At 35.9% G+C, this 25,119-nt stretch overlaps 1 protein-coding gene across 4 annotated transcripts in view; it reads right to left on the bottom strand.

Moving 5' to 3' along the window:
- Nucleotides 1-25,119, bottom strand: part of USP47 (ubiquitin specific peptidase 47) — a 58,636-nt gene that overhangs the window by 22,125 nt on the left and 11,392 nt on the right. Inside the window, exons 2-13 of one of the 4 annotated variants that reach the window (XM_056353147.1) lie at nucleotides 20,799-20,858; nucleotides 17,524-17,727; nucleotides 16,403-16,519; nucleotides 15,131-15,269; nucleotides 13,397-13,493; nucleotides 12,665-12,810; nucleotides 11,778-11,857; nucleotides 10,776-10,925; nucleotides 4,498-4,593; nucleotides 4,262-4,414; nucleotides 2,693-2,857; nucleotides 305-436 (exon numbers count right to left, since the gene is read on the bottom strand). In XM_056353147.1, the coding sequence (XP_056209122.1) occupies nucleotides 305-436; nucleotides 2,693-2,857; nucleotides 4,262-4,414; nucleotides 4,498-4,593; nucleotides 10,776-10,925; nucleotides 11,778-11,857; nucleotides 12,665-12,810; nucleotides 13,397-13,493; nucleotides 15,131-15,269; nucleotides 16,403-16,519; nucleotides 17,524-17,727; nucleotides 20,799-20,858 (1,539 nt within the window). Of the gene's footprint in view, nucleotides 1-304; nucleotides 437-2,692; nucleotides 2,861-4,261; nucleotides 4,415-4,497; nucleotides 4,594-10,775; nucleotides 10,926-11,777; nucleotides 11,858-12,664; nucleotides 12,811-13,396; nucleotides 13,494-15,130; nucleotides 15,270-16,402; nucleotides 16,520-17,523; nucleotides 17,728-20,798; nucleotides 20,859-25,119 lie in introns of all 4 variants that reach the window. The other 3 variants (XM_056353144.1, XM_056353146.1, XM_056353148.1) reach the window with 3 other exon arrangements.

The raw sequence follows: 25,119 nt of genomic DNA on the forward strand, positions 1-25,119 counted from the left end.
TCAGTCTGTACACACATAAAGGGTTCTTTATGAACCACCCCCCCTTCACCTTCAAGAAGAAACACTCCTCCCCTTCAGTGCACAAAACCCTATGAATAAATAAATCCCTAGAAATCAGTTAAGCTAACGAGTTAAACATATGTATATGGCAGGACATTAGGATGAGAAGATGAAAAAGTAAATGCTTGAAATATCTGCACCTAAACCCAGCTTCATTCTATGTTAAGTGAAAAATCACATGCAAAATAAAAATTTATTGGTTCATCTATTAATACACAAGATAACTAAAAGTATTATTTTTTACCTTGCTAACATGCTGATCATTAAAGCTGTACCAGTGGTCATCACTAAAAGATTTTATACAGGCGTAATAATGGCCACCAGCAGCACTTCCAGAATGAACCATAACGGAAAAGAGCTCATACAGTAAAGAACTCTGAGGACAGAAGAAAAAAGGTGTGATATATATTAAGGTAACCAAATGATCATTTTTAAAAGTTTTAAAACAACTACGCAAACCCAAATATATAGTTTTATGTTACAAACCAGACCTGTGTAACAGAAATGCATTACTGCAATAGCCACTGAACAACATCAGAGGTCTGACATGCTAAACGTCACACAAGAGCCTGTAATAATGGAAGTAAAGAGGGATTTTCCCTTTTGCTGGTAGGAATAGAGAGAAAAGACTAAACGACTTGGGAAAAAAATCATGGAAACATTTTTGAACTGAATGAATACATTTCTGTTGCTGCTTTTCTGTACAAGCTCTGAATTAGTGAATTCTTAGCTAGATAGACATTAAACATATCTCCACACAAGAAAAATTAATGGTCAGCTTGCCAAATAAACCTGAACTTTGTGGCAGCAGGCATCACCCTTGTCTGCATTCTCAAAGATTGCCTTCTGCCCCCTTAACGTATATCACAAACCGGCAACACACCATTCAATGCTCATCAGTACTCTACATAAATTTCTCTCACACCACTCAAGTTTGCTGTCATAAACCTTTCTTTTCACAGATAAAGGATAGAAAAGAAGGGTACTAACGGTGTTATCTTCAGTGTCATGTGTACTTTAAAACTGAACAATACCGGCTCACAGAAGTGTTGCAGGAATTGAATTTTTTTCGACTATACAGAGGAAATGCTCTGCAAATTCTTTGCATATACTGCATCCATAATTAAGATACCCAAACCAAAAAGCTATTAACAGGGCTTGACAGCTAGTTTGCCTTGAGAATAAGCAGTATGAATTAATTCGCAAAAGCTACTGTCAATATTAAGACATGACTTTGCATTGCAGATACATTACATACAGATACAATACTCCATCCCTGTTCCAGTCAATTTAACGTCTTTCTTTTTTCCAGCTCAGATTGACAGTATTCAGAACATCTACCAAAAACCCCTCTCAAATGGTTTAAGGTAAATGTAAACATTGACAGATGTGCAGATTAAAATGCAAGTCAGTCTTTAAATATTTATGAAAGTAACAGTTACAGCCAAACAGCTTCCCAGCATGTCTGTATAAAAGTTATTGGCCAAGTTTCAGATGAGTTCACTGAATTATGACACACGAAATACACATTGTAGACGTTACCACAAAACTCGAGTTTTTTGATGAATTTTGTATGGCCAAGAAAACTCCACCAGGTTTCTCTAAGATCTCTACTAATCTTTATGTCCCACAGAAGGATGACTGCTATCCTAGACTGACTGGCTGCTCAATTCATTTATATTAAACTCAAGATGACTGAATGAATATTTATCATTTAGACCCATGGCCTCATCTATATGACTGTTTTTATGAGGACCAGAAATGGATAGCTGAGACTGATCAAAACTTTCCAATATCCTCCTTAAGCTACAAGACATGTCTTGTCTGCAGCCAAAGCTGGCAGGCCTTTTGACAGTTGGCCTCAAATTAAAAACACTGCTCACAAAACAAAACAGTCTTTTAGTGTCTGCTGCCAAAACAAGTTATGTGGGAATTCTCCGTCTGAGACTGGGAAGATCATTATTCTCAGGTGACCCCCAAATTAGTTACACGTTTTCCTCAGCAGTAGTGTCAATTTTTGGAATTTGAATAAAAACATACACTTCAACGCCCTCACCCTACCCCCAATATCAGAATTTTTGTCATTTACATTTGTGGTGGGTTGATCCTGGCCAGCACTAAATATCCACCCAGTCACTCACTCCTCCCCTCAAGTAGGATGGTGGAGAGAATCAAAACAGCAAAAGTGAGAAAACTTGTGGTTGGAGATAATGACAGTTTAGTAAGTGAAGGAAACAGGAAAAAAGATACAACGAGGCAAAGGCATTACTCACCACCTCCCACCAGCAGACCAATGCCCAGCCAGTCTCTGCGAAACAGGTATTTTGGAAAGCCCCCAGGTTTTACTGCTGAGCATGGCATGACATGGCAGGGCAGGGATATGGCGTGGAATACCCCTGTGGTCAACACGTGAGCCATCCCAGCTATGTCCCACCCCTAGCCCTACTCATTAAAGGATCAGAATGAGAAATGGATTGCTTTGGTTGTGTGCCACACTCCAGCAACAGCTACCACACTGGTGTGCTATCAACACTGTTTCAGTCGCAAATCCAAAACAGAGCACCATACAGGCTGCTATGAAGAAACTCCATCCCAGTCAGACCCAGTACAACATTTTTTTTTAAAAACATACCTTTTCACTGCCAGCTTTAGAAATTCTTTCTGCTGCACTGTTGCTTTCAAGGCAGATTCCTTCATCAACTCCATCATCGTTAGAAAAATCATTGCTCATCTGATCACTGTGACAACTGCCTTCATTTTCAGCTCCACTGTCAGTGCAACTATCGGTCTGAGGAGACTTCTTAAAAAATAAGACACACGTAGTAACATTATATAACACTTAAACAGAACAAGAAGTAACAGTATGTTTGTGAAATGAAAAAATTCCAATCTGTAAAACAATGAAACTCCTCAAAAACCTAGAGACCTCTGCAATTCAGCATCAAGACCGGACTCATTTCTGTTAGTAACTGTCTTCAGTCCATCACCTAGATCAGTGCTGTCTGGACTTGTGTGCAACTGAATGGTAATTACCTGGTTTCATACCTGACAAAATTGTATCTGTTACTAACCTATTCCATTTACTAGTTAATTCAATTAAATACCTGTCTAATACCAGATAGCAAATGCTATTGTAACACGACCCTGTTAATCTGAGCTGATTTGACTGGAAATAAGTTTCATCCACAAAGATTTTTTTTTCCCCCATTTCGACTCACTGGACAGAGTCAAAGTATTACCGTAGTACTGACTGGTGTTCCATTAGCTTAAAAACGTGATGTCAACAATACTGTGAATGCAGTTCATTTAGCACAAGTCACTATATCCACCTCTTACCAGATCCTTTTTCTTCTGGATAATTCTTTTGATTTTCTGACAATTTTGTCTCAAGTTCTACTCTCACAGATGAATTTTCATTCTCATTCAGCCCCCCTAGTAACACTTTGAGAGATATCAAATTGCTTAAATGGGATACTTCATAAAACAAAGGTCTGTATGGAGTCAGAAAAGCCTCTCCATATGCCTATCACCACAGTATTTCTCTTATACCACCACAAGCTAGTTAAGTGACATAACATTTTCAGTAATGGAATTAGAGGAATAAATTTAGTCTTTAATACAGGAAGCACATTAAATACTTTTTTGGCGAATGTAATAGCACAACATGAATTTCTGCCAAACCCAGAAGAGTTAAAAGCCAGAAGATTATGGAAGTGAAAACCAAAATTTTAAAAATCTTATTTCTACAGCATACACAACACTGTGAGTCAGAGAGGAGGACTCAATCATCAGTGTTTTCTGGACTAACTTCAATATTCAGAGTTTCAAGACTTTACATCACCTCTTGTGACCAAAACAGATTCAGACACAAGTTTAAGACATATGTATACTAGATTTTCAGTACAGGTAGAAGCCCCAAGACCAACCCTTTCAAATCACTCGAAGATATGAGAAATCAGAAACAACTTCTTTATGGAAGTGTGGAAACTCTACAGTTATAAGAAAGCATGCTTCCTTCTCAGTGTAATGAAAATCCACACAGACAGATTTAAAAACTTCAAATTAAAACATTGCCATGACTAAAAAGCATTTTATGTAGATGAATAATGTTGTTAAAATGGGTTATCTGATCAACAATTAGATTTACTTAAGAAGAAACTTCAAGAAAGTTAAGACTTTTCTCTGAAACCAAACACTTTACCTCATCCTCGACATCAATGAAGACACTCATGTCTAACTCCTCAGGAAAAGTCATACGATCATTGAGTTTAATTCTGTGCATAGTGGTATAATCAAAGTCAAATCTCTTCAGCTGTAACGTCAGCAGATATGGAAAATGCAAGAACCGCAGACCCTAAATGAAGCGAAGACAAGATTATGCTACTAAGGACTGGTATTTGAAAAAAAATTATTTTCATAAATTTGTAAAGTTTTTACCTTCCTTGCATCACATTTCTTCTTACATCGTTCACAAAAATACTGATTGGGGCCATCAAGAATCTCAGGCTGAATGAAAGCATGCAGTGCTTCTTCCTAATAACAAAAAGATGTTACCTGATTTTTAAAGAATGTTTACTATGTAGGTATAAATCAGAACAATGTATTTACAATGAGATTGCAAGCACATACAAATCACTTCAATTAAATCTACAACCAACATCTGATTGATAAAAGTTTGATACAGACAGTCAGGAAAATAAAAGAAACCAACCTTTCTATCCAGTTCAGGGTTAAACAGTCAAACCACAATCACTGCTAACTCTATTTCATTCAGTATTCGATGAATCCAAATTGTCTTTGCTTTAATAAGCATCCCATATAAAATGACATTTACTCCTGTTAATCTTGCACACCACATTTAGTCACACCTGTTCAGTCAACTGCTGTGAAAATTAGCTTAGGTTTTTTACCCTGATTTGGTCGTGTTCTCCCACAATTTTGAGACAGTGGCTCTGCGTTTTCAAGAGGAGTTTTTCCAAACAGATACCATCCAATAATTACTGGAGGTGGGGGCAGGAAAAAGCATTACTCAGAGTCCTGCCTGAAGACAGCCTTAGTCCCATTCTATGGAAGCACTTTAGGAAACTATATTTGAAGATAATACTTTTAAAGTGAAAGGTGGGGAGAGGATAGAGGGAGAGTATTTGACTTCACTCCCAAGGAGTGAGAATCAGATGTGGCATCTCCTATAAAGACGGAACTAGCATCCCAGCATAAACCTATGAGGCAACTGACTGATAACTGGAATTTTGTCCTCTGACAGCTGCATAAAAGTTCTGTCACTAATGCTTCAGTCCAGGATTTTAATGATTTCTACTTTGCTCCTCTCTACAGCAAACAATATTCAAAATACAACCAAACTGATCGTAAGTCCTCCCCCTAACATAATTTGCAACAATACTGCACGCAAGTTGTATATACCTGAGAACAAACTTGTTCAAACAAAATTCACTAGAGAATACTGAGATAGGTTCAGTGAAGAATGTTACCAGGATTTTAAAAGTTAAAACCTTTAAGCCAGTCAGCTTCCAAGCCGATAGGCTCTGAGTTTCTGAACTCCAAGGGCAACCCAGAAGTTCTCTATTCACTTAAGGAGGTGAAAACAAATACAACTTGCACATGCAGACATTTAGTTTAAAGCAAAAATGATCAACAGAAACAATGTTTTTACAGTCATCATCTTTTACAATGAACTGTAGCTGCTCCCTAAGTCTGAATAAGTAAGAAGGTGAATTTACACTGCCAAGTTAAGCCCCAACTGTAACATGGCTGGCACAGAACTTAAGATTACTACCTAAATCCAAATCAGTTGTTTGGCAAGTCACACTTTGGGAGGAAATCAAAGATATGACAAATTCTTTGAAAAGCCTCCAATTCTTCCTTTCTCCCTTCTTTTTTTCTGAGAACTCAGGGAAGCAGCAAGAACAAAACAAACGTTTTACAAAAGCTCTGTTGCTGTTCTAGGAGAAAAGTATTTTGAAAATCAGTGACAACTACTGACACATGAAAAATATACCAAACTCAATAGAACATCTGTACATTGAAGGCAGTTGTCTCACTTCACCATTTTTGGATCCAGCCAGAAAAGTCTCTGAACAGCCCCGAAATCACAGCTGTTACACAGAGAGACTCTCTAGTCACATGAAAACATTTGAGAGTCTGAGCTGAACTGCTGTCTACATATTTACTTCTGAAAGGCTACAGAGGCTGAGTTGCCTTTTACTCAAGGGCAAAAAATAGATCATGTTTAGTAAGATTATGTACTGAAATGTGAGTAATCTCATTCTAAAACATCAGACAGCTACTAAGCAAATTATAACACTGCTTTAAAAGGGGAAGAAAAGGATTACTACAATTTTACTATTCTGTACACTAGTTAAGGATTAACATTCAAAACTATTTTAGTGAAAGCAAAAAATTTAATAACCAACACAGAAAACATGAAGCGTAGAAAACATCACAAGATGAGCACAGAACTCTTATCAAATCAAATACTAGTTAAGACAATAAAAATGTATTTTGATTGTAAGAAAAAGGTCGCAATCGATGCATCAGCATGCATATGAATGAATGGGAATATACAAATGATGGGACATAAATGATTACATAATGCTTACATAGATTCATGTGATGTGCAATTTAACAAGGAAACATACCATAAGTTTTTACGTATGGAAAAAAACGATGAACCTTCAGACTCCCCAAAACTGAATGAAGTATTATTACATTAGTCTTGTGGTTTCACTGCTTACCACACATAGTGAGCTGTGCTTTGAATAACCTGATTAAAATTCTTGAGAACTCCATTATTTTTGAGCTGTACAAATATCTGTATGTTTTTCAGTCCTCATATAAGGGAACGTTGGTGTTCCTCAGGTTTACTCATTTGTGTTTCCTCCACTTTTCTCCTATATAATCTTTATACCAAAGTTAATTCTGCTGATTAGGATGTTTCTTAATACAATTCCTGTTCTAATGCAGTTCACCATTTTCTACTCTGACAGTTTACTCAGCAAAACCAGTGACAAAGCTTCTACACTGCACAACCTGTCACATGACATTCCCCCATTTTTGTGCAACTCTACTTTTAGAGTAAACGTTACCTTTGAAGTTATCTTCAAAGAGGTAACTATTACGTAGCCTTAGAGCTACTAAGCATTTCCAACATTCCCAACACACACACACACACACACAAACTTCAAAACATACCATAAATGATCAAGCAATACATCAGTATGACAAAGGCTATTTCACAGAATCAAAAGAACAATATAGACTGAAAGAGACTTCTGGAGATCTCCTGATCCTAACTCCCTGCTCAAAGGAGGCCCAACTTAAAGCACGCTGCTCAGGGCCTTGTCCAGCCAAGTTCTGAGTATATCCAGCTTTTACTATTCTGATTACAACATTTATAACAATTAGCATACTAAAACACTGTAACTAACAGTTCAAACTAATTATTGTCTGGCTAAAGATAGATACTTTGGACATGCTCCTCTCCACAAAAACGCACTATGAGATAGTAGTTTGACAGGTATCTTACTGCAAGCATCTGTAAATGTGTAAACCTGTGAACAGGAGCTGTAGAATCTTTACGAAAAGTTACACAATAAATATCGATTAGGCAAAACTATTCTTCAAAAAACCAAGAAACTAACTGCCATCTCAGATTTTCATAACTCATCTAGTTTTCCCACGTTCAAAGAATATGCTCAACTAAAACCAGAAGACCTTGTTACCAACCTAGTTTAAGAACATAAAGTATCACTCCATCCACATTCTAACTGCCTTCACCAGTTTCAGTTTGGCAATGACACCTCAAAGTAAGTTCACACAGACATCCAAATTAATTTCTACCCAGAAAAAGTCTACTTGTATGCATACTTAAAACCTCAAAAGAAAAGCTAACACACAAAACATGGTGAAAACTACCACCACGTAGCAAAACAGAACTGTACTTGCTATTTTTATATTATTGTATATTATTACTATCTTCTGGTGTTCTAAAGCAAATTTCCACCATTTCCTAAAGCATAATTTCAGCATGCCAGCTAGCTCCCCATTGCATCAACTCCTCTCAGCTGTTCTTTACTCTGCAAATTTTATGTTTTGCAGTAAAAAATATTTTTAGATTCTGCCTAATGCCATTAAGTTCAGGCATCGACACAAAAGATACTAGTACCTACAAAAAATCAGTATGTCATTTGCTGCTCCTATTTACCTCCTCGAAACAAGCTATATATTTTTATGTCTATATTTCTACTAACCTCCAAAAAAGGCTGATTGAGGGTTTTTTTAAACCATGCCCTTGAACAGTGCAGATAGTTTCTGAAAAAGTACTTATGCTATCTTGACATACATACTGAGGAGACCTCAGTGCCTCAAGCTGCCCTAATGAGTTTGTAGCCATGTGGTCTTACTACATGAACTTGAGAGATGGAGCAGGGAATTAGAAAAAATTTCAAAATGCAAATCCCAAAAATATACGGAAGTATTTCAGAGTTAGTTCATATTAGGAAATAAAGAAAGCATAACGTTATCCTTCCCCGTTCTACAGTGTTCCCAATGTATTTAGAATTAATACAGGTATTTATAAATAAATGCAACATTTCAGGTATCTACATTTTTTGGTAGTACACAATGTCGAACAGTGGGATAATACAATTTATGTGGCATTCTACAGATTAACCTTACTTAAAGCTCATACATCCATTCTCTCTTATTAGAAAGTAATGGAAAATCACTTACCTCTAACTAGAGTTCTTTGAAGGTAGTATCCTCCTTAGATCCCCTATCTTGGGTTGTGTCGCCTGCTGCAAGTTCCCTCAGGAGCTGACTAGCAAGGTCTAAAACGTTTTACATTCCCTTCTATAAGCCCTATTAGCGCATGTGTGAAGTTTTTGATCTGTCACTTATACCCTTTTACCTACACCTACTAAATCATCGTCTATGGATCAATGGAGGATACTACCTTCAGAGAATTCCATTTAGAAACAGGCGATTTTTCCCTTCTCCAAAAGCAAGTATCCTCCATATCTCCCCACTGCTGAAGACTACAAAACTAAAAATTACATCTGCTATAAATAATACGCAGGGAGGAGAATCAACTGAATATAATCAGAATATGAATTAAAAAAAAAATCTCAAAATTTGAAGCATCAAAACAAACTGCAACCATGTAACTGCATAACAAAAATCTTAGAACTATTTTCCTCACTGTAGTATACCCAGTAAATGCTGATTTACAGGAGAAATGTCAAACACTACCAAAAGTAATCAGATATTTAAGCTCTTACTTGTTCAAGCTTTCTGTGTTTTTACAAATATGCAAAGCTGTAGGGTTTGGGGTTTTTTTTTTTAGCATTCCGCTATAGACTTCTCTAAGAAAAAAAAAAAAAAATTCTATTTCAGACACATGTACAATGCATTGTTAAATGCGGAATACAACTATATGAACTGAGTAGTTTTCATTACTTCAACAGATCAGAAAAATCTCATTATCGAATAAAAATTACAACAAAAATTTTTGGTTTAGGAACTGTTTCTAGAAATTAGTTTTAAAACGTGAAAAGGGAAGCCATCTACATAAAACATTAATCTGTATAATACAGCTTAAATTAGCTGGATAGTTCTAAAAAATTTTAATGCAAGCTTAAAAAGAATTAAAAGGACTTAACTAACTTGAATCCCTTTTGTGAGATTAACGTCCCTCATTTTTACTACTTCTCAAGGTTGGCATTTGAAGTATGAAGCACTTTGAACCTACACTGCAGTTTAACCTAATTCTAACAAATCTTTTCTTAACAGAATTACTGTTAAGAATTACGGACTGTTGGTGCTTTAAAAATATTGCCAGCATACTAAATACAAAAGGAAAAATACTTTATATATATATAATAAATAATCCTTGTAAGCCAATTACACAACAAGTGTTTGTTTGGAACAACCTTTACTGAAAGACTTGTTTGATTTATTCTTATCCTTTCTCACAACTTCACCCATAGGTACAGGTATTTTAGGCCACAAGAGTGGAATTTCACAGTCTGTAATCACTTCCTTCCAGGGGGGTGGAAAAAAATAAAACAAACTTCCACAGATTTACTGAACAATATATATGCTTGCCAACATCAGTAATGCTGGAGCAAAAGTGACCAAGAACACTGATGTATGATAGGATTTTTTAATTATCATCATTAAATCGCTTGTTAAAAGCATATGGTATTTGAGAAGTGAACTTTAAAAAGCACAGCAACAACATGGTAATTAAAACTAAGAAATTTAAGTCAACATTCTGTTCTTTCACTAAGACTTTCAACAATGCTATGAAAATTTAGCAGATGTGCCAATAAAGAGAACAACCCAAATAAAACTTTGTGATCTCATAAAAGTATCTCAAGTAAATGCTGAAGATTTTATCAGGAAGAAAATAATTGATTACTGCAGCCCTAAGGCAATAAAGTTGCATTTCCCCTCCCCTTATACATGCACCAGTAGGACTCATTGAAGGGCAAAAGAAAAAAAACCCAAAACCAAAAAATAAACCAAAAAGCCAAAAAAAATCTTCTAGAACTTGCTAGCTGGTTCACTGCACAAAGACGAACACCCCAAGATGGAGTATCTAGGATGATACTTACCATGTAACAAATTATACCACTGTCGCATTATGTATTCTATGTGTGTATGGATGCACTATTAGTCAGCATAATAGTACACACCACGCTAGCAAACGCCTGGTTGGAGCCATACGGCCTGATGACCAAAGGAATATCCAGGTAAGTGTCAATTCTCCAGCCTTCATAGCCACATTCTAGACATCTTACATAGTCCTTCAGCTTGCCTTGATACAGTTGATTTATGAGATCAGCCTGAAACAAACATATTAAACAGAGCTTTAAACAAATGAAATAGAACGTATTTCCCTTCTTTTGTTTAACAACGAAATGCCTTTTTTTAAATTAAGTCTTAATTGCACAGCTACACATTTACAATACCATTCCGCAGCAGGACATACATTTCTTTGTTTCTTGATTTCCCTTGCCTCATCAGTGCGCAAAACATGTTATCAAATGACCTTCTCAAGCCACATTAGATGTGACCATCGAGTACACTGCAAACCTTAAGCGCAACTACAAAACTACCAAACCTGAAGTACATTTTTTTAACATCAAGCCTGATTTTGCAGATGTTATCAGATACTGCAGAGTCGCTCCCTATGTCTCCAGAGGCAGGTGCAGAAAGATAAAGTATTTGCCAGTCTACAAATCTGAAAACTGGCCTATAAGTTGGCCGCTTATCAGAATGTAGCATGTGATATGAATATATTCCATTCTCCTACACTGGAAGAGTGGGCTTGAGCTTCAAGAGCCCACAATGTAGCCCAGTAAACACTAACAGCGAGGAAGCTATCACAGGAATTAAACAATCACTTTCCAAGCTTCAAATAAAGACTAAGTATCCAGAGTTCAAAATACTCCACTTTTAACTTTTAACTTTTTAATGGGGAGGAAGACAGAAGCAACACACTCTTTAAAGTTATACATTATAGTAGCTTAACTGTTGCATCAAACAAGAAAACTGGCCACTACTGCAGACTTTCAACAACCTAGTATTTAAAATTCAGTTAACATTTTTCACAATCATCCTCAAAAAACCCCCAACAAAATGCCGTAAGAATACCACACTGCTGAATGAACGGAAGAAAGTCTTTATAAGCTTACCTGTTCTGTTTGCTTCCATTTCTGCTCCAAAGCATCAAACATGACTCTACAAAGCTCCTGTACATCATGTTGCTGCCAAGCTGTTAGAAATTGAAATTACTCTTAATTAAAACAAGAGATGTTATTAGCCCCAATACTAACTGTAGCCTGCAAATACTTTCTAAAAAGCTACTCCTTTACGTCTGTACCTATTACTTACTACACTCTTCACTACTGGGCCAGTGTTCAATTTCAGAAGCAGCTGCCTCTCAAGTTAAATTAGGAAAGTAAGCCATGAGCTCGCTCGCGATGTTCACGCATAAACAAGAATTGCATACATTAGCAAGAATATGTAAAAAATACATAAATGCTAATATGTGCTGTTATAAAACTGGTTTTGACTTATTTCCCAATTTGTTTATTCTCTAAACCCCCATTTTCAACTCCATATAGTCATGTGATTACTCCATGGAAAAATCAGCAGGTTATGGGGCAAACTTACACTATACAAGTGTCAAAGACAACTACAGTGTTTGAATTTATGGAATTATCCATACCATTTTGTATGTATATGGAACGTGCATTAGACCTCTGTGATTCTAAACAGATGCAAGTTTCTCATAAAAAGCTAATCCTTTACAAACAATTAACAACCGTAATGGCAGCTTAACTACAAAAATATAAAGCTTTTTACTTTAACAGCCTAAAACTCAGATATAACTTCCTTAAAAATTAAATAGATACCACAACAAAATATCCATTTAGGATATTTTGTTTCCACTGAAACAAAGTGGATTCTAATAATTATTTTTAATTACTCTGGGGTTTTCTTCCCCATCAGCAGCAGTTCAGGCCCCTAACAGGCAGCTACTGAAGCAAATCACACAAGCTTAATAGCTGCATATTACCCTCACTACTATCCCATCCAAAACTCCGTGTAACATCTGTTGTTTCAATTGCTCTTTTTTTGCTGGTCTGCAGCAAAACAAACAGTCTTTGAAGCTGGTAGGGAATACTCGTCACAGGATCCTCTTCAGATTCTTCAAATTCCCATCTATTCACAACACAAGATATTTGACAATTAAAAATGCTCTGACAACGTTACTCAAAAAGGCATTTAAATTAGCATTTATTACATTTCAAGAGGTCTGACAGATTAGAGAAGTTAAGTGATGCTCTGTTTCTTGGGTAAAGTCAAATGAAATTGCTTTCCATTTCTGCAGTAAATAACAATACTATTCTTTAAATGTAAAAATCTAAACCAAATTAATTAAATAATTTCAAAACCATTCAGTGCACAAACACAGACATGAACTAAACTGAGTATCAAACTTGAATATAAGTTTGATGTTTTCAACATGGGGCAAATTCTTTAAAAAGGTGGTCCATACCACAAGCAGTAACATCTATTAGTATTTTACTAAAAAAAACCCACCACAAAACAAAACAAAAACCCAACAACCACCAAAAACAACAACAAAAATACATCTGCTTAAAAGTTTCTAAGTCTATCCAGGTTGCCTTCAAGTATGCTTTCCACTATCCAAAGAAGGAAATTTTGACAGCAGGAATTCAAAAGGGTCTCTGACCAATATATACCAACACAAATTTAAGAACAGGTTCTGATCCTATATACTCACTTATATAATGCATTTCTAAATTCAGGAGTCATGAAAAGTGTTTGTAGAAGGCTGTTCAAGTAGCAAGTCATTGCTTGATTTACTAGCCCCACATAACCTAAAAATGCAAGAATGAGATGGAAATAACGCAAATAGATGGGAAGTCACTTTAAGAGTTAAAACATATGACAAGAAAACTATTCTGTGGTGATGTTTACTTAAGAAATGTTGTCATTTATTGTTATTTTGCACTATAAAATTTGAGGGAATATTACAATTGCTCATTTCTGAGAGCAATGGAGAGTAATAGTTTACACAACGGAAATAATTTCCCTGAATGACACAAAGCTATTTCAGTGATAATCAATCATGTTTCACAATAACCCATATTTAGTGTTGAATACTGCACCAATAGGGACATAGGTAACTGAATATGTTAAGAGTAGATCTAAGTATTTTTACAGAAGAAACCAGAATTTGTTAACAACTACGTACTAGCTTGCTTATTGCCTGTTGTCAACTAAAAATATCCTAGTTATAATGTAAATATAATTTGTATCTGCACTGATTTGTAGTATCATCTCAGAACTATAAATTTAAAAAACCCAAACAAACAAAATCCCCCTCACTCTAAAGTGCCCGCACACATGTATATTCTAAAACCAGCTACTAAAAATCAGTGTCATTTTTATTAGCTGAAAAAGGATTTATTTACATTCATCTTACTGTAATTTTAAAATTTTCTCCAAAATATACAATATTAACAGCAATTGATAAGTAAGCAGCATATACTGAACCATAGTGTAATAAAGAAATTAAATATGCCTATTTATACTCTGAAGGTCTTAGTAGGTGTTAAAAAAAAATTCCATACTAGTAATGAAAAGGCAGCTACTCCAAACAAAACACAGACATTTTCTGTGAACACACTGTGAACCGAGTTAGAACATATATATTTTGTTACTCTATACAGATCAACTTTACAGTTACATTAAATGAAAAAGGTATGTGGCAGATGAAACTTTCTTTCTCTCAAAAGCATCTTGAACATGCATAAATTGGTGTAAAATGAATGTTGCCTTTGCGTCTGCTCAACAAACTTTCTATCAGGAGTTTGTCTCATTACTGAGCTACGATTTGCCATCCCCTCCTATCCCCCTGCGCAGCAAAGGTACCCAGACAGCCTCCCGGGATGTGCCCTGGCACTTGTCCACGAGGCAGAGCTGCACTTCCCTTCCAGAGAGTCTCCGCTCACTGGTGGGGAGCCAGGCAGCAGAGGACAAACCTCTTGGGGAATCATGGTGCAGGCAGAGAAACTGCAGCCAGGGGCTACAGCAAGAGGATTTTAGTTGACACACAGAGTGCTGAGATTTGGCAATAGCCCCTCTATAACACAGTATCGAGTGCTCATTAAGCTGTGAGTGAACACACAGCTTGAAGTGAATACTTTTGGTGATAGAATCCTGACCACTCAACTAGGGACACAGCAGTAGGTTAATACTGAAAAGGACAGGCCCTGACAGAGTTTGAAATGCACCGTCCCAAGAAAGAAAAGGATGGGCTACAGCTCTCCTGTTCCCAAAGCATACAAGAATATTGCAGAAAATATGATGTAAAAAGTAGTAGTGATGTGGGGGGTCTTAAAACAAATTTACAATTTCTTTCAAAGTTTCAAAATTATTTTGAATTGCTGGTATTTTAAAATATGTTAATATTTACAAATTAACATTGCCCTTACAAGAGAGATCACTATACCTGTCTCTGATTTGCTGAGGACTGAAGAATAAGAATAGTTCTGACTGACATAGTCATTGGTACAGCCAACAGAGCCTTCTCGTGGAAGAGGGCCTATAAATCTGTCTTGCACACTGTCATCTGTTGTACCAGACTCCTCCTGAAAACATAAATACACTAATTGTATGCAAAAGTTAGACAACAAAGTTTTACTTAAGCACCTAATAGTTTTACTTCTTTACCTTGTGGCTCAGAAATCAATTTTGCTAAGCACATCACGCAAGTTTGACAAAATTGCAGATACACAGTTGCTTGTGTAACTAATTCTGCCCTCCAAATTCTCAACCCCTTCACAAATCATGCTTCATATTAGCAGAAGCAAATACTCTTTTGAATACTGTATAATCAAATACAGTACTATAATGCATACAACAAGCAAATCTGCAATTTAGCATCTCCTATGTATCAAGTTTTTTCTGCACCGAAATAAGAGAGTCGGGTTTTTTTCCAGGTATAAAAAATGACAATTCAGTATTCCTTCAGAATCATACTCAAATTCTGATCCTGTGTACAATTATTTAACTGTGTGTGTAGGGGGGTCCCCTTTTCAGATAATTAAGTCCACAACAAAGGCTAAGTAGGCCAGCATTATGTTGACACAAGAGCTGAGTAATAAATTTTATACTATTCAACCCCCAATTTAAATATAAATAAACTGCAGCTGTGTTTATCTTTCATTGCATCACATATTTGAGAAATAGGGTATTTTCAAATATTTTATTGTGGCAGACAGTTACTTTAAGCAACACTGACAACTCTTCTTTTATATACATTTTTTTTTCCTTAAAGGTAAATTTGGAAGCAGATAGCTGCTGTTGATCCAGGACTGCAGTTTCTCAGACTTCTGTCAGTGTACAATACTGCTCTCAAACACCCAGAAGAAAAGGATTAAGTGTATGATTAAACCTGTATTGTTAAGACTTATCTCTAAACATGTCAAAGATTAATTAAATTATATAACTGTAGAAAATTACTCAAAGCATTACATAAATACTTGACAAGCATAAATAAAAACTGACAGCAAATCATCACTAATGGAATTGGTCCTACTCAGGAGAAACCTAGAAGTGCAAAATAGTAGTCTAAGTGTCTGTTGAGAATGTTCCTGAAAAAGCTTGTATGAAACATACAGTCCAATTTTATTTCATTTTCTGATCTCACAAGAGCAGTACACAATACATCTCTCTCCACCCAGCACTATAGCTTATGTACCTGAGTGAAAATTTTACTTACTGGCATTATATGAGGCTGCTCGCCATCTTTGTCTGTCAAATGCAGAAAGTTCTTTTTCCCTGGCTCAAAACCAGCATCAAGAATAGTTTTGTCACTGTTCTGATCTATTGGAGTCTGCTGAACCAAAAAACCCAAAAAACAAAAGAAACACCAAACAACACTTTTTTTGCTGTTAAAACAGATCTATCCACAATTACAGATTCCATCCAAGTGCATTGCTTGAAGTAGCTTCTGACATACTAAGATGAAATAAAAATAAGTAATTATCTAGTATAAACAAAACATATTCATTAGTAATACTGAAAGAACTTGGGAACAGTTTAAGAAACAGTGTAAATTAAGTATTACAGTGCAGTTTAATCCTTAGAAGTTGGTTAATCTCTTCAGGAGTCAAGACACTGGTCTACAAGTTTCTTGCAGAACATCAAGCCATGCAAACCATCTAGTGTCCTAGATAGCTTGTATACAGTTTGGTTTGTTTTAAAGAGGGAAAAAAAAAAAAAAAAAAAAAAAAAAAAAAAGAATTTCAGCAAGCATAAACGTGACCTGAAATAAACTAACATCTAGTTCTTAAGGAATCTTATCAAGTCTTCTAGGTACATCCGTAGAAATCATATTAACTAAAAACAACACTGATTTACAATAAAGCACAGAGATTATATTAATCGTATTTTTTTGGTATATAATCAATTCAAATAGGTGTAAGTAACATAGAATGCCGCTACACCAGATGCTTCTGTTAAGAAAATATTTCTCAAAGAAGACCACAGAAAACAGAAAATAATTATAATGGGTATTATTATTAAAAATACATACTGATAATGAAAACTAGCATTACACCTGAATGATTGTATTAGTTTCTTGTGTTTACTGATTAAATACCTGTATCAATTAAGAGCACATTTTGAGATTAAAATGTAGATAGAATACAAAATAAAATTCAGCAAAATCAAAAAAGTGGTGTCAGTCTCTACAGACTTTTTACAGGAACTAAGTGAGAACAAATTTTTACAGGAATTTAATGAGTACTAACGCAATATGCAGTAGTGCTTCACATTCTTCTATAACGTGAAGATTTAAGTGTTTGCTATCAAAAGGAAATAAAAAGCACTCTGCCATACCGTATCAGTTACATTATCTCCATTTCCCCACATTAAATCAAAAGTTCCATTCACGTAGCCCACTTTTGATGCCACATCTTCAAACAGCCTTTTCAGTGGTGTGGAAGCTGGCAGGTTCAAGGTAACACGTTCATTCACTGTCTTGGAATTTGTGGTATCTTGTATTATACACAGGACCCTGGGTTCCTCAGCAGCACTTTCCACCTAAAATGACAAGCAGGCAACAATTCACGAGTAAAGGTAAGAACATATTTGAGTTTAATTGAAAAATCCAAACAAGACTTCACCAATAAAATGTAATACACTTCTACAAGCTAAGAAACCTAAAACTGTACTTTCATTTTTGAAAGCAGATGTACAAAAATTAAGAAGTTTCCAGTTTTGGAAAACATGTAAAAACAAGCTCCATTTTTCCAGAACAACAAGAAATCTTTGTGTGTGGATGACTGTAGAGAGATAAATTGCTCAAGTTCTGCACAGAATTTCAGCTAGTAAGCAGACAGAAGACTGCTTCAAATCAGGAACAGGCTTTTCAATCATCACTTCAAACTCCTATTTTGCTTTAATGCTATCATAAATCCTGCTGAGGCAGAAGAATACCTTTTGTGATTTTTAGGAATGCAAATGTGATTTTTAGATCTACAAGCTTCCAAATAATCTTGGAAGCTGACCATTAAATAAGAAGTTTCATAATCAAGCCACCAACTTTCTCCTACTAAATTCACTGCTGCATGAGTTACAGCAGAAAGTCTTCTGCCTGAATAAAAATTAACATTGCCAAATGGCTACTAGACAAAGTAGTCAGATTTAAACAGCAACTTCAATATACCTGAAATTAGAAAGTAACAATCTTGAATGAAGGTGACAAAGGAATAGTGATAAAATTTTACTGAGTCGAGTAAGCCAAGAAAATGGTACTTTCCAACACTGAAAATCCAGGAAGTTAAAGATCTAAGAACAATAAACTAATTCTTTTAACATTCCAAAGTTGTAGAACAGTAAAGAATAACTAATATTTAAAAACAGGTCATACAATAAAGCATCAGGTCAGTAAAAGGAGTAATTGGTCCCCAAGGACTCAGCCTTTTCAACTTGGAACCCACAGAAAGCCTAAGTAACGCATGACAGAGCACCCAAATCTCAGCCCATGGCTAAAGGGCACATCATCCAAAAGGGCAAAAAGATACACACAGTGTTACCCTGACTTTCAGTGGATGAAAACATAAATAGCATGAACTATGTTCATGCTGTAACTGTCAGCCATGTCATAAGCATCTTCTAGGGAATACAAAGAACATCTAAGCAACTTCAGCATCCCTTGTATTTCTACACAACCAGCCTCACAACATAGATGACCACCAAAGTGGCATAGTCCCTTACGATACGAACTCTTACAAACTTCTGAAAAAGGAACAGAAACATTCTAGGTGATGCTGCAACCCTTCATTTCACAAAAATTCAAGATGAGCTGACAAGTCTTCACACAACTATAACATAAAATGTTATCTCACTGCACCATCTATTCCCATCATCCTCAGGGAAAGGAAAATAAAACCACACCCTGGCCCAATCTGTGTTATGGTAGTTTGCTTCAGACTGATTTTTCTTAAGACTCTGAAGTCCAACTTATGTAAGTTCATCAAATGTAATGTCCTGTGTGGAGCTCTTCATTAACTGCATGCTCCAAAAAGATCCAAGGCACCTTTTCCAGCAAATCTGCAACTTAATCTTTACTGGAGAATTCTACATTTATGAACTATTTTCCAAGAAGACAGGCAAAACTGTTCCTGAAAGATTAACCACACATCAAGGAGAAAACACAATTGAGATAGTTGAAGTAATTTCAACATACTATATCCTCACTTTCACCCACAGCACCAACACAGCAGTACTTGAGTAGCCTAAAGTTAAATTTCAGCAGTGATTACTTCTCCTGGGTTCCTCCTTATAATTTCCCAGAACAGCTTCATTCTTCTTTTTTTGGGTAGGTGGGTGGTGGGTGTTTGTTTTGTTTGGTTTGGTTTTTTTTAGCTAAACAACAAGCACATAATTTGTCTCTTATCATGTGTTACAGCAGAGATGATGAAGGCTATTCAATGGTCTGCTTTCTTCATTTTCTGGAGAAAACAAGCAACAGCTAAAACCCAACAAAATCCTAAGATCAACCTACACTTATGACCCAGATTCCCCAGCAATGGCAGAGTCTTGCTCTGGCTGGAAGCCCACCCCTCCCTATAGAATAGTGTGGACAGGTGAAGAGGCATTTGCTACTATTCATACAGCTTCATCTAAGAAAATGTAAGTTAACTCAGATGTAATTATTCCCACAGTAATTTTGTACTGATGCTACAACTTGACCTGCTACCGAAGTTCTCCATTAGCGGCTCAATTCCTTGTCATACTGCCTTTACACAACCTTAAATCCCCTCCCCTCCTCTCTGCAGAAGATACCTATAAATTTAACTCCTCCTACTCACACTTTCTCCACTACCTTTGATAGTGGTCACTTATGACTTTTATTGGGAGTTGGTACTGAAAATAGTTAGACACACAGTATCTGATGAATAGAAGTAACATTAAGCAAACAAATTATAGAAGATTACAGAAGATTTGCTGGTTGGGTTGCTGGATGTTCCATGTCAGACAAATCCTCTCTTTCTTGTTCACAGATGTAATTCTGACAGACTGAACTGGTTTAATTCAGTATAGCAAAGGGTATTAAGCCATCACTCACACTGCCACTGCTCCAAGTTGTTCACAGCAAATAGGTAAAAGCAAAAACCACCTCAGTCCAAGTGTATTCATGGCAAGCATTCGCATATACCATCTGAACCATCAGACAACAAAAAAATGCAAACATCTTGTTTGTGGCTACTTTACTATAAAAGTAGTGTAAAAGGCAATCCTGGCCAGCGATAGGCCTCCAAACTATTTTGACAGGCTGTTATCAAACTGAGTCCACAAAGTAAACACGAAACTTAGTTTTAGTCATTATATGATTTGATATATTATGACAGCTGCACAATTCCATTTTTTAATGAAAAGCTAGAGGGCCAAGAACCCATACACCAGTGTAAAAACATATGAACACATACTCAGTTTGAAGCTTCTTCTGTTAAGACAGCATTTAATACGTACATTATCTTTGTATTTAAGAACATGCACAAAAAATTCAACAGTTCATGCTCATGTTAAGAAATACACAAAAGCTTCAGCATCATGCTGTTACTATGTATCTGGGATATCATTTAATGAAGTTGATTTCATCTGTCTACCTGTGAAAATTTCTTCTTCATTTCAGCAAAGATACTTTGTCTGCAACTCCAAAACATATCCTATAGTATATAAAAACAAAATTAAGAAGTCATCATCTTTCAAAATGGTAAACTGACTTTTATTGTATAAAGTCAGTTTTATAGTCTAAGTATTATTACTGAGTTTCAAACCACCATTCACAGAATAACTAGAATAGCCCCCAAATACTTTAACAAGTCCTCTATTAACATGAAGTTCAGTACACAGTATTTTACCGTTTAAATTGTAAGAGCAGTGTTACATAAAAGGTTAGTTAAATTACAATGTAATACATTACATACTGCATTTCATAAAATAAAATAAGTGGATAAGAAAACATAAATAATTCAGGATATAAATCCATACCACCAAATTCCTTCATTACATTATAAAAAGCCCTCCAGACACAGGTAAACGTTTTACTTCAAATGGCTCAAGTACAAGATTAGCATGCAACTAATTCAGTTTACTATTACATTTATAAATTATGAAGCTATCCAGTTTGTATGAAACTGGTCCTTCATGTCTGAATTCTTTCCTGTAGAAAAGTTTTTATTAACATGAACCCATTTCGAAGTACACAGCTGAAGGTAATAAAGAAGCAAGTTATGATTTTTCTTACTCCTGATGCTCTTACAGAGAAAGCCTGCCTTAGTATCTCTGTTGTACCATTAAAAATGCAACAATAAACATGACCTGTAACAAAACTGTTTTCCGACTATGGACAAACATCAAGTTAACTAGTTTGCGAATCTGAAGCATTGCACTTTGTATTTTTCCAGAAAGGAAAAACAGGAAGTGAGGATGAAGATGCTAACAACATCATGCTCTTTTCCAAATTTCTTCAACTGCACCCTCAGTCAAGATTATCAAAACATAAAATACTGACATAATCTTTACTGACGTGCCCTATTTGCCCCACCAAATGACCTACAAAAATAGCCTAGACCGCTGCATTTAACTTCTCAGCAGGATGACAGAAGACAGGATTTCTTTCTTTGCACAAAGAGAGCTGAAGTTCCAGTTTTGAAGTTTCAATAATCCAAGATCAGTAATTGTATCTAGCATTTTTTTTCTTCACACACCAGCCTGTAATTTCAGATTTGGCAGAGGTTTTAAAAATAATTTAAAAAAACAAACTCCAAACACCAAAAAAACCCCAACCCCCTCCCCACTCCAAAAAAAACCCAACTGGAAAACAAACATCACAATTTAAATGTTTTGTTGCTTACCAGTTTTACCTGCTCTCAGTTGGAAGTTACATACATTTTGCTGAAGTGACTTAAAGGTTAATAGAGTCCTGGAAGCATAATTTTGAAACTGCTGATTTATAATATGACAATAGCCATCAAGTATATTGCCCTGTGCGGAAGAGCTAAGTCTTCCAATTTTCCTCTTAATCCATGTCTCCAAAGAACCCTTACTTTAGCCTGAATTCCTTCTCTCCAGAGACAGACAAGTTAAATCCAGTGTACACAGAAGCATGCATAATTTCTAATGTGCTATTTCATTTGGTGCATGTAGCAGAGGGTGGAAGAGGAAGACAGGCTCCAGACATCATCTGAACTAGACAAAAATATGTACTGGTTGCTTCCTTTACAAGAATGCTTTTATGCTGGTTTCTCAGCTCTTGATTTCTCAGTAAAGGACTGCTGAAAGATTTTCCATGAGTTATTTCACTTCATAAATTCTGAGTGGCAAAAGTTGTTTTTCAATATTCCACAGAATTCAAACAAATCAAGTTTACCAACTGTACTGCTTATATGTTGTTCAGGAATTTTAGAAGTAACTAAGAGACTTCAACTGCTCTGACAAGACATCACAAAACCACAGAGATGTGTCAACTTTCAAACGCAGCATTCCCTACTTTTCAATTAAAGCATTCACCCTATCACACTCTAAGAATATACTTTTTAACAACCACTAGTTCAACTCTACATTTTACAAAAAAGCCCCTTTCACCATGGAAATTTATGCTTTAAAGTATGATTAAGAGAACAAAGATTGTACTACACATAAAGTTGCCTAAGTTTTACTGTGATAAAAATGACACTGGAATTCACCAAACCATTTATTTATTACACCTCACAAAATAGATGAGCATATTAACTACATAGTTCAAGGGTTTCAAACTAACATACACATGGTATTCACAGGTATCTACAAAAATTTTCTACTGCCTTTTCCTCAGGAGAAATAAGGGCAACCACTCTGGCAGCAAGCCCATCTATCTATTCTGTACTTGTGAGAAGTCCTACAAAGAAATACTGTGACATTGGATGCACACCACCAGCAATAGTAAAATAAGTTGCAGACCCTCAACTGCATAAGCATCTGAAAAGGCAAATGCATACTGCCACTTAAGGTTACGATTTAGGAAACCATCCTATGATTATTTTATTACAGACATCTTTCCAAGCTAGTATTTTGGTAAATAAGTATTTGAAATCCTAACTTCAAACGTTAACCTTTTAAAAATATTAACACACTGACACCTTCACCCCAAGTCACTCCATCTTTTACACTTTTCCATTTCTAGAAAGGAGATTATGTTCCCAAATCTGCATGCAGAAGACTTCTGACTATGTATTAGACCAGACTTGCAAAAGATTAACACAAACATGCAATCCACGGAAGTCTGACACGGGTGGACATTCTAGAGCTCCACACTACATAAGTAGTTACCCCATGTACCTTTCTAAAAATATATTTCATCTTTTTTATGTTAAAGTTCTGCATCTGTAAGTTGCAGAGGATAAAATATATCGTAGTGCTTAAGTAATTCAAGCTGTAATTCTGTATATACTAACAAAGAAAGCATTGTTATTAGTGCCATCTGCAAGACTGACACTAGCTTTGATGATACATGTTCTGTATTTGTTGAAAATAGAGGAACAAAAAAATTAGTGTTACTAGATCTGTCAAAACTATATTCAAATGCTGAACTGTAGTGGTTTTAACACAGCATTTAGATGTGGCTTGCTATTTTTCAGCTCTGAATCACTGGATTAATTAAAATTCTATAGCAGCACTTGACTAACATTATGAGGACAAACCAATACAAACATTTTGGTTTTCAAATGACAGAAGATCCTCTCAAGACTAATTCCTGCTTCAGTTCTTTTATAAAATTATTATCAGAGATTGGAAGTGAAACCTATAGCTAAGCTCAGACTTCATGTAGATTCTACCCAACATTTCCAAATTCCAGTATTTCAAATAGGCAAAAATACTGACAGCATAAATCAGTAAGAAAAATCACAAGTTTCAGGTCAAGAGTTTAAATAACAGATGTGTAAAGTTTGACTGCCAAATGAAGTTAATGGCCTACTGAGACTTAAAATTATCACCAGTAGAAAAGTTCCTACATGTCCACACCCTATAAATAATTCTCACAAATCACTACAATAGAGGAAAGACAATGAGATCTGTAGCAAGTGGCAATAGCAGACATGATACTTACATTCACAAAGTGACTTGGATGATTAAGCCTAAAACAGCAATTCTCAGACTTCATGTAGCTTCAGCAACTTAAGACTACCACGTGAAATGCACACAAGTGACTAGCGCCTATCACATTACTGCTGGTCAAACTTTGGGGTGTACATTCCAAGTCTGTGTAACTGACCGGGTACACATTTCCAGCAATTACAAGTACAAAGTGAAATTTGTTAGCTTCAGTTACAAACACGTAGTTTGCACTTGTACATTTTACTTCTAAAGTATCATTGTATACAAATGTTCAGACATTAATTACAGTTCAACCAAACAGAAGCTTGTTTCAACTCTGTCAACAATAACAAATTGCTATCAAATCAGCTCCTTGAGAAACCACAACCATACTTCAAGAATTCCTTCACCTACTCCAAGAGGTCCAACCATTAAACACCACATTGGACACATACTGACAGCACTGCATTCTGCACAAAATGTGAAGACCGAAGACCTTTCAAATATACAGCAAGTAAGAGAAGAATAATCAGAGCTAGATTACCATCTCCACTCTAAAACCTTTCTCCTTACCCTGAGCATAGTTGTAACTATGGACTTCAGAGAGTCTTACAGCCCACAACTCCCTTTTGCCCACAGCTGGGCTAGTCATGCCCTATGCTTTTTCCCAGCCCAACAAAACTCTCCTTACAGAGGCCAGCTTCCCCGATACAGCCAGATGAGCAGGTCACTCCTCTGGGAAGTAAACAAGGGGTGATAAAGTCCTTAGAATGAGTGAAGCATTGAGCAGGTGGTCTCCACTGCTTTGGACACTGCTGTAGTTACTCATCTACTGAAGAAAAGAGAAATCGG

This window comes from Falco biarmicus, chromosome 10 (assembly GCF_023638135.1).
Source record: "Falco biarmicus isolate bFalBia1 chromosome 10, bFalBia1.pri, whole genome shotgun sequence".
Classification (NCBI taxonomy): domain Eukaryota; kingdom Metazoa; phylum Chordata; class Aves; order Falconiformes; family Falconidae; genus Falco; species Falco biarmicus.